The following is a 16,102-nucleotide window of genomic DNA, read 5'->3' as shown; positions in this document are numbered from 1 at the left end:
CTCTGTTAAATGTGCCAATTAAGAATCCAAAATAATGAACAAGAACGGTCATTATGATCCATTGATTAAACAGTTAGTTGGAAATGCAAAGAAGAAATCTAGGAAATGAGTAAGAAAACAAGACATGAAAATCACAAATTTACTTTTACTTTTGATCAAAGATAACATTCACTATAAGGGTGCAAATAGACAAATGTGTAAATATTCATGGGTTGAGCATTTGTGCTAAATCCTCAATGAAAGTAGCCTCTACTAGTTTTTCCTCCACCGGTCCCCTTTATTTAGCCCCATCAACTGTGAACAACATCAGCCTCACCAAAGAAAGGAATACCCACAGCATGATGCTGTCACCACCACAATGGAGTTGATGGTGTGTTTAAGGTCATGTGCGGAGTTTGTTAACTAGTAGCAAAAAGTTTAACTTTGACATCATGTTATAAGAGTACCTTTCGTTGCGCGTTTTCAGCATCCTCTAAAAAGCACGCAGGTGCAGTCTGTTTATTAAATAGCACATCATAAAATAGATTTAAGTGGTCTGAATACATATATACTTTTTAAATTTGTGTTTTTAAATTGAAAATTATGTGTCCCTTTTGTTCTACTTTAGAATTAAATCCTACTTTGTGTTAATCCATTATAGAAAATGTACCTTGTGGATGTAATGTGAAAAACAGTGAGAAAGTTCCAGGAGTGTGAATACTTTAACAAAGCACTGCTCCATTTATTAGTCCCCACCCCACACCTCTACAATATTGAAAAACAACTAGAGCTGGACAAAACAAGAGAAAACAGTGTGGGAGAACGGCAAACATGGGAGGCGTGCAAGATATTTTCAAGAGGGTAAAAAGGAAACAGTTATTTATGCGTGAAAGTTATGTAGGAGGATTCAGAACAGGCTGTTCTTAAGTGTGAGAGCTGCGGATAAAACTCGAGTAGGTTCACCAAGGATGGGGCGATGAAGCTTTGTCTGCCTATGGGTGATAACAACCAACACCTAGCAACTGGCCGTGCAAGAAACCGGGAGAGGAAGGTACAGCAGAGAGCAAGTATCGAGCTCGCCCGCAGCAGAAAGAAAGAAAATGACAAAAGGATTCTGTCTTATGTCTGATTATACAGTTGAGCTGGCAAATAAGTAAAGCCTCCTTCGACATGAATGAGAAACCTTGTTGTTTGCACACCTGACAACCTCAGTATTCTCTCTGCAGCAGAATATTGGGCAGCACTTAAAGCAATTATCTCTTCATTGTCATGTGAGGCCAAGCACAGAGCATCAATGAGAGCCATCAACAAGCCAGCTTCCAGACAGGGTGGCTGCCATTAGTCGCAGCTCATTCAGAGGCAGAGTGCATCACAGGTACGTGATTCTGAGTCAGGTTTTCGTTTCACGTTTTTCTTTCATCCGCAGCACAAAGGAATTACACCACCAACAAAGACTGTAAGCATGTCGAGTTGTGCATTTACACTACAACTGCAAAACAAAAAAATCTGTACCCGTCTGTACTGACTATTTGGAATAAATATGGATTTTACTTAATCAGTTTTATTTCTTAATTTTATTTATTTATTTTTTACACCTTTCAGGTTGCAGAATATTTGCCACCTTACATTTGACAAGTTGAAAATCAGATCATTATGAAACAAACCATAATAAAAACTAATAATTTAATACAATCCTTTCAAGAAGTGTTAAATCTTTCCACATTTTGTTACAATATTCAAAAATTCAGTATTTTGTAGAATCCCCTTTCACTAAATGGTCTTTCTAAATGTTTCTACCACTTTCGCATGTTTAGAGTCTGAAATGTTTCCCTATTCTTCCACGCTTGGTCTACATGGATTTTAACAACCCCCTAAATGATGCCTCTTTCTTAAGGCGTTCTTCCAACTACAGTTGTGTCCTTGACATTAAAGTCAAGGAGGAAAGCCACATTTACAGAGTATGTGTTTAACAGTAACCCTGACAACATATCATTTCACCAGAGTTGTGCATCTCTGCATCTCCTCCAGAATTAAGCATATTGTCTGCTTATCTGATTAATGCTCTCAATGTCTGGCTTTTTAAGTCTAGTGTAGGTGGACTTCCATTCTTTTGGTAGGTTAATTTTGTGCATTGGTTTTTGATAACTTCCAAAGCTTTATCCCAACATCCCATTGAGTAGGGTGCAATCCGCGGACAACACTGCCTTATCCTTTTATTCCCCTTCTACTGTCTTCGTGATGCTGTTTTTTCACCACCCGGTCTCCAACAAATCACTGAGACCTTCACGGAACTGCCTTATTTGTACCGAGATCAAATTACACACAGGTAGACTCCACTTACTAGTTAAATAGAGTTCATCCATGGCAACCTCTCAAGTCACAAGGTTGCCATGTATTTTATCTCAAGGGACAGGGTGTTCTGTTTTTTCAGGCACCTTGTGCACAATAAAACAACTGTTCCTTTATTATAAAAATTTTGTATATATCAAACATAACAAAAGAAATTTGACTTTGTAATTTTACTCCTTGGAATTGGGCTACCATCTCTTTAAGATCCTCCAGCTCTTTTTCCGACACAAAAGCCTTCAGCATCACAATAATGCTCCTCCACCCAGCCGTTTACAGCCATTTTTAGGAGTGCTTGACAGAGAGGTAGTTGGTCTATCACATAACATTCTAATTAAATACATAAAACTTTTTGGCTGTAGTGAAACAAAATGTGATAAGTTCAAGAGGTATGAACGCTTTCATCAGCAGCAGCAACCTCCCACAATTATCTCTGTGATCTAGTTTTTGGGTTCAAAAAACTAATATCAGAGTTTGTTTTAAAAGGGTGGTGAAAAACGACAGCACTTCAACTAAAAGAGATACAACACACTGGTTTATCTTGTGTTAACTCAATTCTGCAACAAGATTTATACTAACTCGCATTTTTAGTCATCAAATTAATACTATTCTTATTTATGGAATAAAAGATTTTAGAATAAGGAACTTAAAAAATAACATCTAATCAAGAGGTCATTATTAGTTTGGTGCAATTTTTTTTTTTTGTTTGCTGTGAGTACCCCATCACGTACTCCAAAGGATTTCCACACAAAACTTTTAAAAGTGCACGACAGAATCTGAAATCAATAGCATGACATGAATTACTGCCTACAATCCTTCAGTAATCTAAAGACTCCTTAACTCAGCTGAGGCTACGCTCAACTGCATCCATCATTATAATCTCCGATGTGGAGTGAATCACTGCAGCACTGGCTGTTGTCTCCTAACTGCTGCACACATGAGTCATTATTACACCGTGGGAGGAACATCAGGCAACGCACAGGGCACCGGTTACCAACACATACCTACACTGCATCGGTCAAAGATACTTTGAAGGGTTCTGGAAGAGTTGTCGAACATTGCATTGTGTAACATAACTCCTGCACAATCAATATGCTAATCGCTAGACCCAAATGTTTACAGCGTTGTGCTGCATTCAGCAGACTTTTATGGTGCATATGACTTTAAATTTGCGGGAACAACAAAATTAAAATTCTCACTTGAACACTTCTAACTTAGAAATGTCCCATTTTTATTAAAGTTAGTGGATACTGGATGAAAACTAACAGCAATCTACTGGTAAATGTAAATATCTAACCTATTTTAAGAAACTTTTCAGATATGATCCATGGTAGTGCATGAGAGATGAAAAAAGGCGATGTGAGATGATAAGAGATTCAAACTAATCCACAGTGGACAAAGTGGCCTTTGTGCTGGAAATGGAAGCATTATGGTTCAGGGTTTTAGCCCGAGGCTGCTAACATGTCCCTGCTGTAAAGCTGAGACCACATACTCTGTCTAGACACAAAATCAGCCTCTGCTTCTATAATCCTGTTCAAGCACAGAGGGAGTTACCAACACCCACAGAACAGCATTCTAGCCTGTTAAATAATCAACACTGGTAATAGCAGTTAACTTATTAAGTTGTCCATTTAATTCCTGAATTTAAAAACACCGCTTAAACAGAGATGTCTATCCTCACCATGTTTGTGATCTCTGGGTATGCATTCTCAACCAGCACACCTCTGTTGGTGGAAAGATAGTCCACCAATTCGTTCAGCGCGGCCCTCTTCACCTCCTTGCTCTTCAGGTCCCCCACAGAGTCCAGGAAGTCGAAAAGCGTGCAACACTGCTGGAGTTTCTGACAGAACAGTTCCTGCTGGTCTGTAGAGGGGGCATCTGGAACAAAATGATAAAATACAATCATTTATTACAAGAAAAAAAAGAGCCATTATCAATTACATTATAAAAAACCCCCAACAAAAGCAGTTGTGACAAGAACATAGATATGATATTGTTAAACGCCAAAAATGTCAAATGAAACACTTGTACAACCAGTCTGCCTTTAATAATCTGCTTTATTGCAACATAACTCGTCTCACAAGGCAACATGATCAAGAGAGATAACAGAAGAAATGCATACCACATGACAACCGTCCAGTCATTCTAGGCTGCGACTGAAGAGCCTTTTAAGGATCAAGTGGTGAGAGCATCCAGGGTTATTAGCCTGCCTGTCAACTTTAACCTGAGCTAATCTATAAACTGTGTGCATCTGCACTGTGATGCTGCAGATTGTTGTGGAGAAGCCGCACAGTCGGTTTGATTTACAACAACCAGACACCCTGAAGGTTCTGAGGTTACGATAAAATATACAGCCATCCACCACAGCTAATGGCAGAGGAGCAAAAGTCTTCATTAAATTTAATGATGAAATCTCACTCCTGCGTGTTCACGTGTTGAAAGACAGCAAGTTGCCACTCTGTGACTTTCACTGACAAACCTGTGGTGACTGCTGTACTGATTGCAATTTTCTGTGCTGCTTTTTATGTTTGAAAAGATCTGATTGGCTGATCTTTGAATGATGCAGAAATTTCTATTCGACAAGTCATGGTAACCAGCCAAGCAATTACTGGTACATCCACTCTGATAGTAGACAACTTGAACCCCATCAAGTTCGAAAGTCACTGCATTGAGCTTTTTATTGAGCAATATTATGCAACTGAAGAGGCATCGCCCAATAAAACGATGAACAGGAAGATCTCAGTCAGACATGGCCAACAAACCCATAATAATTTCACACATAGCAAGAATGTTCCAGTGGTGTTGACAGCTGACAAAGTGCTTACGCAACTGAACCCTCGAGGTCAGACAGTGGCTGTTGCTGGGAGTAACCTCAATGTGTGAGTGTAACTGTACCAAACTGACTTGTTAGCATGCAGTGCTCTGCTTTAATGCAAATTTTCCTAAGTATCACATTTCAATGGATACCAGAGTGAAAGGGCAGACTGAATACCACACTGGAACAGGAAGGATGAAAGAGCCATGACACTCCCACAGCCATGCTAACATGACACAATGATGGCTCATATATCTGCAGCAGACATGTGCCAGCTCTTTGGGAAAGAGTAACGGTTTTCTTCACTGTTTACAAGAGTTAGAGGATCACAACAGTGTGGGACCACCAAAGGAACATTTCAACCGTTCAAAGAGATGAACTGTTGTGGGTTTCACTGACTGTTGTATGACAGCAGAACAGGTAGGCACAAATAAAGAACAACAAAAAAATTAAATCAGATAATTAGCATATATTGAAATAATAGGATAAAAAAGATCAAATAGCCTCTTCACAGCTTTTGTCAAAGCTTCAGTTTCGTTTTTAAATAACATGGACAGAGACAGTGGTCTCTGCAGGTAATTGGATGTATAAACAGAAAACTTCAGAACAGTCCAAAAATAATGCTTTTACATTTTTGCAAATTTTACATCTAATTAAAAAATATTTTTATTGTCTACTATGGCCATGAAAGTAGTACCAAATATTCTAAAATGTTTCTTCTAACCTCCATCCCTCCCTCAAGTATATTAAGAGACAAATTTTGTGGTTCTTTGCAGGAAATTGTCTTTATGCCCTAGAGGGGAAGAAAAGAGGCGGGCCTCTTAGATACTCTCTGACATGTAGATGCTTTCCCCAAAGTGAAGCTATTTTTGTCTTTCACATAGAGATGCATTAGTACACAAATTCCTCAGGGTGCTTAAGCAAAAAGGAAAATATTTCTACTAGACTCAAGAAGCTATAAACAAGAACAAGGAACATGAAAGCATTTTAGAGATCAGACAAATTTATCAACTTATGAACAGTTCCAGAAACTGATGTGGATACAAGCTTTGGAGTGGAGGATAAATAAATCTTCTCATAGAAACTGTGCAGAGCTTCAGGGAACACTGATCAGTCTCATCTAGATGATTAACATGCTGTGTCATAACTACACTAGACATAAAAGTGGAAGTGGCTCAGGGTTAAAAAAGAAAAAAGATAAACAAAGCCAAGTCTAATCTCTATGTAATTGCCAGTTAACCTTAGATTTGCTGCTCATTAAAAACTGATCTTTAGTCTCTCGATGACTAATGCTTCTTCAGAAGACAAATGCATCTACTGGGAAGAAATTACAAATGACCTCAAAGCAAAAGGCATGGCTTTACAGATTTTAGTTTTTTACCCTACAATTTAAAATTGTAATTAGAATAGGACGCCCCCAAACTTCAGACATACAAAATAATTACATCCATGTAATGCAACCAAGAACAGTTACAATTACCAATGCAATCTAATGCCTTTTTTTTTTAAATTCACATTTATATGATGCTTCATCTTAAGGTAAACAAGTCCAACAATTTAAATAATAATAAAAAAAGTACACTACCATTGTTTTTAGATATATTTAAAAATGCCAATGTTTGAGATAATTTATGTCCAAAATTTCAAATAGGTGATGTCAACAGGTTGTTATGTAAAGTAAACCTAAGAACAAAGAAACCAAAGTATTTAAGAAAAAAAATTACTTGCAGATCGTTTACTCTATATATAGACACACAGATACATATATGAAATTAAAATAATAAAGGTTAGATAAAAAAACATAACAAAAACTGACCAGCCAAACTAAAATATAGCTTCTTAAAAAAGGCTCAAAAGAGATCAAGTACTCAGTTTTTAGAGACTGGATCTATTCTAATCTATCCTTTGGTTTTTAAATATATATACAGCTCTAGAAAAAATGACAAGCCCACTGCACTGAACCCCATTGAAAACCTCATGGTTATTCCACCAAATATTAATGTCTGAACTCTTCCTGAGTTAAAACATTAGTATTGCTGTTTCTAAATGAATATGAACTTGTTTTCTTTGCATTATTTGAGGTCTGAAAGCTCTGCATCTTTTTTGTTATTTTGACCATTTCTCATTTTCTGCAAATACAAAATTTTTGCTTGGAATTTTAGACATGTCAGTAGTTCATAGAATAAAAGAATAATGTTAATTTTACTCAAACATATACCTATAAAAAGTAAAAATCTGAGAAACTGATCATTTTAAGGGGTGGTCTAATTTTTTTCCAGAACTATATATTCTCAATTTTGAGGTTGCTTAACAATAAAATAAAAAAATAAAAAACCACTAAAAAAGTAAAACAGTAAAATTGTGGTTTTAATTAATGTTGACTATTAGATCTAAAATTTAACATTCATCTCTTTCCTGGCACTTGCTTCGGGTCACTTTTTTACCATTATTTGCTGCATTTTTCCACATTCTTCTGTAATGACCTCAAATAGAGCAGCTCAGTAAGTTACAAACAAATCAAGTCTCAGGTAGACACACTCAGCAGATTCTGGATCATATTTTATTATATTACATTTCATCTGCTTGAAAGGAAGTTAAATCTGATGAAAGATCAACTTGCAAATTTTTTCCTGGGGTCCATTTTACATGGGTCAAATTTGATGATGACAATTTAATGTAACATTGATTTGTCTTATTAACAGATTTTTTTAGGTAAGTTAATTACCATTATTACTGTGCAGGAAGTCAGATTTTGATGGCTACACTACACATGCTACTATCTTATAAGAATATGATTGCATAGTTAGAAATAATAATTATCTACAAGCCTGAATTATCTCACGATGAAATAGCAGCTACAGCAGTGGAAAAATATTTTATATCCTGGAAATAAAAACCTCAAGATGACTTACTCAGAAACATACACTTTGCAACAAAAAGATTCAGTGACTAAACAGGAAATGTGAGCTCAGACGTATAACCACAGCACTGCATAGAATGCAGAACAGAGGAGAATAGAGGAAAATGTTACATTTAATGTTCTTAGTAATGAGAATCAGCTTAGTTCTACAAGTTTGGACAAAAATTTAACTTTATGTGATAAAATGGCAGTAGTTGTGGAAAGAATTGTATAAAAGAAACTGCAAAGATGGATGCTCTTAAATGATGGGTTTAGAAAGTGCAATAACCTTCAGGAGAAGATGTCTTCCTTTACAGTAACATATCTGCATGCATACAGAAGATAGCCTTTTCTTAATGTAATAGACAAGAAACCTCCACAAAGGTGGAGCTTGCTGTAAAGTGAGCCACAGTACCATACAAAAGAGAAACTGGGGTGGGGGGTTATTTAATCTTCCAGAAAATGAATGAGTAGAAGGAACCTGTTGATTAAAAGATCAAGTCTGAGAGGATAACAGGAAGCAGTGTACCTAAATCTAAAATTAAACAGCTTTTAGTCTCATCATAATTGTTTTTTTCTTTTCCTTCATGTATGTTTGTAACAGAAAAACAACAAAAGATCACAGTGGTTACTCAATCACTTTCCATTTTGGCATCTTGTGCCTCATTGTTCCATCAACATTTGCTGTCCTTCAACAAATAGAGCTCTTCCACCTTAAACTATAGCAAGGGGCAAAAGACTCAAATCCAATTATACTGTTTATTCATGGAGATTTTAAAGCAAATTACAAGACAAACTGTGGAAAAAGTAAGTATTCAGGTTAAAAATAATACTTTTTGTTTTCAATGGATGCTTTTTGTACAATTAAAAATATAGTTTAATATTCGATTATAGTTGTTGTACTGTAAAGTCAAGTTTATGACCTTTATCTGCTTTTGTATTCATGCAGATTCAGAACACTCAATATGCACCATAAAATCTGAAAAGTGTTTTACATTTTTATCTTCCTGCTTGCGATAAAGAAGCGTTTCCCAACAATTTTACAACACTAGTACAGGGAGTGATCTTTTACATTTTTTGTTCCATGTCATAAAACATCTGAGAAAATAGACTTACTAAGTTGGGGGAAAAAATTGTATTACTATAAATCCAGTATGACCACCTTGCATAGAAAATTGGTGAAGTGAAAAAAGTTAATTTGCAATTTTTATATTTTTCACAATCACACAGAGCACTATACAACATCCTTAAGAAAGGTGTTGGTCAGCTGACTATAAAAACTTGGGAGTTTGCAGCTCTGCCGGTTCTCTTTAATAAGAACAGTAATTACTTCACCTGTTTTGATTGCATCCCTGCCTCTCATTCAGAACACGGAAAGCTCAGAACAATTAAAATATGCTATTGTTAAGTCTTTTACAATGTATGGACTGTGACAAACAGGGGGGAAAAAAGGTCATCCTGCAGCTGTTGGACTGGTTAGGTAGGATTCTGCAGCCACTTGTTTGATTTAGCGTCTCCATATTTGTTTAGCCTGCGCACTGAAAATATGCTGGCAAAACATTGTAATGAAAAGACAGCATCAAGAGTAACTGGAGCGGTACAAGAGAAAAGCACATAGTGAAAACGTCAAAAAGGTAATATTAACGGAGAGCTTAATCAAACTAAATCATCTGTGTTCTTATAAAGCTGCCAACAAATTACTCGTTTTAAAATGATATGATCTCCTACAGAGATCTGAAATTTTTAGATATAGTAATGTTTAAATTTGTCATTTCCACTTTTACAAGTTTTTATTTTAAGCAAAAGGTCCGATTTTATGAGACATTTAGATGGCATTAAAAAAAGCACAGCATGACTGCTCCTGACATTCTTCTAACCTGTCATTTAACTTTACTCACACATAGTTGGCTTTTCTTATTACACTGGATAGAAAGGGTGTGTCTGAGTGAATGAGTGTGACCACGTGGGTGTGCACAAGAATGCATGCATTCACGCATGACCTAAAAATATTTGTAGTCAGTATAGTCAACAATAAAATGACTCAAGATTAGGCATGGCTTTAATTTACTGGTAACAGAGAGCGTCCAGAGCTTGTTCAAAATTGACAAATTTCCTGTAGCAGATTTTGACTAAAAAGTTGTAAAATGCATTTTTTCCTCCAGAAGTCGCTGAACATTTGCGGCTCTAAACGAGTAATTTAGCTTAACGGAGGGCAGGAAATGTCTCTTTAGATTGAAAAGTTTGCAGATAGACCCATCCATAAATCAGATATAATTTATCACAGCTGTTGGACAGAAATGAAAAATTTGAAATATAATGACAACAGAGGCCATGGAGTAGGTGGTAAGACTTCATATTAAAAGTTAGCAAAAATAAATTTCAGTTCAGCAACAAAAATCCAAGTACAACTTATTATTGTTTTAGAAAACACCAAAATCAGCTAATTAAAGTTACAGAAACACACAAAATATGTTAGACTGAGAATACTAAAGCTATATGAAGAACTGAATTGTATAGTGGAAATGAAACTTGTGGTGGAAAATCTACCATAATCATAATTGATCAATTAATCATTGTTTGACATTTTGGTGACTAGTCGTGGTAGTAGTCAAGTGCTCAACTGCTTGGCATGCAGTGTGTAATCTCTTTATGGCAGATGATGAGGACGAGGAACTGAATGCTATTGTGAGAAAATCAGCTGCCAACAGAATGCTAATAACTATCAGCTGTGGCTAATTGGCTTATTTACAAAACTTCAGAAAAGAAACCCCACCATTCAAGATCTGCTTCTAAATCTGTTCTATGCGAACAACTAGATTTAGTTATACAATAACTTGGCTTTCATTATAAAAATTAAAATTAAGAACATGTTATTCTTGACAATTTCAAATCAGAGAAACAAAATGTAAATTTATCAGGTTGTTTGTGCAACAGTCTTCTCATTAAATTTAAAATCCAAAACAGCCTCCCGTGAAAAAAAAAAAAATCTTAGTGAATGACTTGAATAGAAACAAACCTGTCTGAACAGTATGCAGTAACCTTGCCGGCTGGACAGAAAGTACAAGCGCTGTTTTATTACCTCTTCATCTCTCTAAATGACTCAGAAGCTTGAGCATGTGCTGTGGTGAAAAGTGAGGTCACGATCTGATCAAAAGATGTTTGGAGTGGAAAAATATGCCTGCAACATTCCTCTGTCTTACTTCAACTATAGATTTGAAAACATCACCGTCTGCCTTCACGTCACTCTCTAAAAATCCTACAACAGCAGATCCACATACACTTTAATTTACCAGCACAGCAGCTGCTGTTACATTTGAGCCAACACAGGACAGCAAAAAGGTGAATAGATGACACCTGTTCAGGAGGAAAAGGTTTTAAGTCGAAGACAAAATAAATGATAAAGATAACATACAAAATGAAGAGAGGTATTATTCCACTTTTGCCAAACCTTTTTGGGTTTTAAAAGTAACCATCTGTCGTGGGATGTTTTACATCAACCACGTGACAATCCATAACTTCCTTGGGAATGTTTTGAATTCTATTTAACAACGGATGACTTAAAATAATTTCCTATAGTTCTCTCAAAGTCTACTGTAAGCCTATGTAGTTCTGCAACTAAAATCTTTTACTCCATCTATATTTAATAACTATTGTGTGCAATACAAAATCTACGTTACATGTTTTTCTGTAAATCATGAGCACACTTAAGAGGAATGATTAATCACTGATAATATTCAATGATTTAGTCGAGGACAAAACGATTTGTACCAGATTAACAGTAAATAGCAAAACTACAATCTATACAGCAAAAAGCAACCCACATATGGATACCTATCAACATGACAATCTTCATGAAAGTTGTACAAAAACAATGAGATCACAGTGAGCCAAGGTTAGAACCGGTGAATACGTTATGACACCCACACAAATCATGCTAATCTGCAGCATTTCTGAAGAGCACTCCCCACATGCAAGAAAACGGCACATCACAACCACCATGCTTCATTTAAACTCAACCCCAATTAAACTCTGTCAACTGCTTGAGATGTTGCCTAAAACATAAACCTTCAGTGTCTGGTGACCGATGCTCTGGCAACTTCCTGATAATACTACCACTTATGCCCTCTGGCACCTGTTCTTTATGTAGGTTTATTGTAGTTCGAGTTATTTACATACCCAAAGCTGGTCTCTGAATGTGGACCAAAGTATATTCAAATCAGACCAACCCTTCTTGGTGCCTAACTTAGGGCTAAATTGTTTTTGTCTGTGAAAGTAAATAATAATAATTAAAAAAAACATTAATGCAAATATTGTTTCACCAGATCTTTTAAACATTGTGAATTTGATACACTTAAATACTAAGTATGAAATTATTAAAATACTAATGACATAATATCTTGAAGTAATAAAGCATATTTAACTTATTGGTGAGAGAGGATTGCAAAAACTTCTCCATACCATCTACACTTCATTTTCACTTTGTACCAGATTTTACTACCTTACAATTCTTTCATATATGAAGAACAGACCTCTATTCATTGCTGTTTGTTACAAGAAAATCAAACAAATCAAACTAACAACTCTTTCTACCATCAGACTCCACAGATTTATATGATAAATTGAGGAAGTATTTATTAAACAGAATCTGCCAGAAGCATAAATATGACACACCCTTCGCTAACAAAGATCTGTTCCATTGTTTCCTAGAAAGGGCCTGATTGATATCTGCTCACATGCTGGGAACAGCATGTTAGGGACACACAGGAATCAATGTACCAATAGGGAGGACATGTTTTTTTTTCCAGTAACGGATGCTGATGAGAATTTTCTAAATTTTACTCATTTTCAATGATCAGGCTGAAACTAAAAACTTCACTCATTATTTTTTACATTATGTAAAGGATTGACTTGCATCAATTTAAAAATGAATTAAAATGTTTCAAATTGGCACAAAAGGAAGAGTTAGAAATCTCCCAATTACACTGCAACATGTTGAATATAAAATGTTTAAATTGTGTCAATTTTCTCAACAGATGCTACAATAATTGCTTTTTGTTGCTTATCACATATAGTAATATCTGAAGTAGAGGACAGGCAGATTTTCTCTGCTTGGAAAAATAAAAGACTAGTGGTAGGAAAGTCAAATTGAGGTTTTAAATGGTCCAGTGAGAAAAGGTGGTTTTATTAACTGTTGCAATAGATTTCTTGGTCTACTGCAGGACTAAGAACATAACCCCCTTACTTTCATTACTGTTAATGAAGGTGCCTTCCAGTTTTGACAACGGAAGAGACTGGGGTCAAATATTAGGATCAGTGTCTAGAGGTGGACCCAATAACACAAGGGCAGCTAATCTGGTTATAGCAAGGATGGTGATTAAGCGATTAGCTCTGACAACTGTAAGTAAGTTAGTTAGTTAAGCAGAAGTTGGAAGAACCACTGAGCTCTGTTCCCTCTACAATCCCTCTCATTTTCTCTAACAATATAATTTCTGTGGTGCCATCAAAACACATTTCATTGGCTCTTCGTGGTCTGAAAATAAGCAGCTAAGGAAAAGCTTTTAAAAAGCAAAGAAAGGCGAATAAAGCAGCGGTATATCCATAAAGCAGGAATTCATACAAATCTAAAATCTTTACAGAGGGAAAACACAATGGTATCCTTTAAACATAAGCCTCAGCTTTGCTGGTGTAAGAACTGTGGCTCAGCTGAAAATTTTACTCCAGTGACAGATAAATCAACCTTAAATGAAGCGGTCTGTATTTGGAAAGTCAAACATGTCCCTGGCTTGCTCTCAAGGCTTGAGGCTGCTATGGCAACAATGTTGGTCCCTAAATGACTCATCTTTTCACGGTCTATCTCACAACAGGAGCTATATGCCTTTCAGCCTCTCCACTGCAGGAGAGGATGAGCATCTTTGCAAGCTACTATCTTTCATCACCTAAAAACGATGACTCAAGAAATGTCTCATCTTGGTCTTGTTACTCTGGAAACCACAAAAATCAATCATATTAAGCTTTTTGTGTCATCTGAAGTAGTTGTAAAATTAAATTGACAATTGGGTAATGCAAAGGAAAACTGCTCGCGTTGCATGTTTAAGACAGTCTTATTTGACTTCAAGCTCATAAAGCTTGTACTATATAACTGAAACTTTTAAGTTATACAAAAGTATAACTTAACATACTTAACTGTGCAGAAAAGGTTTAACAAATTGTAGAGACGCTACATCCCACACGTCAAGCAATGGGACCTCACTTTAAGGAATGACTGATAGACAGATTGATGGACAAATGGCCATATTGACAGATGATTGATGGATGAATGGACTGATGGACAAATCCAATGGTAGATTAGTGTACGAATGATTGGATGGATGGCTAGATTAACGGTTAGATAGGGGGGATAAAGGGAGATATGATGGACACAGATGAACTTATGGATGGGCAGACAAAGAGACTGATAGATTGAGGTAGGAATGGTTGGTTAAATTGATCGTGTACGGCTAGACTAACGAAACGCTTACTGATGAATGGGCAGATAGTATGACAGACAGATGGCTGCATGAAGTGGTGAAAGACTAGTAGGATGGACAGATGGAAGGACAAATTTGTCTGATTGAAAGCTGATGGATAGATGTACAATTAGACAGACTTGAAATAACTGATGGATTGACAGACATATGGATGCAGTTGATCATATTTGACAATTAAGCACCAGGTAGTTTCTTTTTTTATCCAATAAGAATAGAATGCTATTTGTTTCCAGACTTTTTAAGACCGTGTTGGTAAATATAACTTACAGGTGTTATATGTCAACAAATGAAGAACCAAACAATGAATTTGAACATGACAATTAGGTGTATTTTCTGGAGAAAACCAAATTACTACATGTTGGATCACTTCTGCAGACACATTCACCTCAACACATCAAGAAGCAGGTTTACTATTCAAATGCAAAAAAAAAATTCCAAAATTGGCCTCCGTATATGTAAAGTTAAAACACGAGTCAACAGACCTTTGTGTATCTCTCATCAAAACTGACCACGTGTATATCCAGACTGATTACCCTCTACTGCAGTGGCTTTTACAGCAGTATGCATCACTGCATAAAATCTCAAGATATATTCACATAACTTTAACATTTCCATATTTTTTTTTTTTTTACAACTATAAATTTTTAAAACTATAATTTTTTACAACTATAAACTTCAATGCATTTGTTGGGTGTCGTGTAATAAACCAACAGAAAGTAATGCAAAAAGTTTGGAACAGAAAGAGGGTGCCTGGTTTTCATTTCTCTCTTTTTTTTTATCAAAATCTCTTCTCTGGTCAGATGAAACCAATATCCAACATTTTGATCTACATGCACATCTTAGGTGGGGTGGAAGACTAATGCTGTTCTCAACCTGAACACAGTAAATTGTGGTGTCTTTTGTTTTTCTACCACCAACTACAAAGAGGGTGGCCAAATTTGATAGGAAGATGGCAGTTAATATTCCAGCAGTACAATAACACAAAATTAAAAATGTAAAACTGGCACCTCAATAAGCCAAAAATGTGGTGAGACATCCTCTCAAAATAAAGTACAATAAAAACTTGAAGTAATTTAAAACTGATCTGCTAACAGACAATCAAGGCTTGTTTTAATTGAGATATTTCATGGGTGTTGACAAAATTTTAAAAAAAGAAATATAAATATAGATATACACACACACACACATATATACAATCAGTAAAATTAAAATCAAACACAAATAACCTTTGAGTTTTAAAATGGAAAAATAGATCTATAATTTGCCAGTTTTATAACAGTGGCATGGATGCATGATTTTTCCAGTCATATCAGTGTTCTTCAATGAGTTGGAAAAGAACAAGGTTTGAAATTCCTGCTAAACATCTGTCATCACTTTTATAACCTTCTCCACAGCACAAACATTTTTAGCATACTAAATGAGTTCATTGTTTATGATAGTCAATGTCAGCTCATTTGTGACATGTTTTGTTTTTAGCTTTTGAAAAGTTGCATCAAATCTGTTCGACTACGTGAACAGACAAGTCCGTTTTAGTTG

The 16,102-nt window shown here is 35.8% G+C and overlaps 1 protein-coding gene across 1 annotated transcript in view; it reads right to left on the bottom strand.

The window, feature by feature from the left end:
• ppp2r5a (protein phosphatase 2, regulatory subunit B', alpha isoform) overlaps window positions 1-16,102 on the bottom strand; it is a 37,662-nt gene that overhangs the window by 18,408 nt on the left and 3,152 nt on the right. Inside the window, exon 2 of the mRNA XM_032584721.1 lies at window positions 4,007-4,203. Within this exon, the coding sequence (XP_032440612.1) occupies window positions 4,007-4,203 (197 nt within the window). The remainder of the gene's footprint in view (window positions 1-4,006; window positions 4,204-16,102) is intronic.

Source organism: Xiphophorus hellerii, chromosome 15 (genome assembly GCF_003331165.1).
Source record: "Xiphophorus hellerii strain 12219 chromosome 15, Xiphophorus_hellerii-4.1, whole genome shotgun sequence".
Classification (NCBI taxonomy): domain Eukaryota; kingdom Metazoa; phylum Chordata; class Actinopteri; order Cyprinodontiformes; family Poeciliidae; genus Xiphophorus; species Xiphophorus hellerii.
The sequence above is the reverse complement of the archived record's forward strand: the minus strand, read 5'-3'. Positions and strand labels throughout refer to the sequence as shown.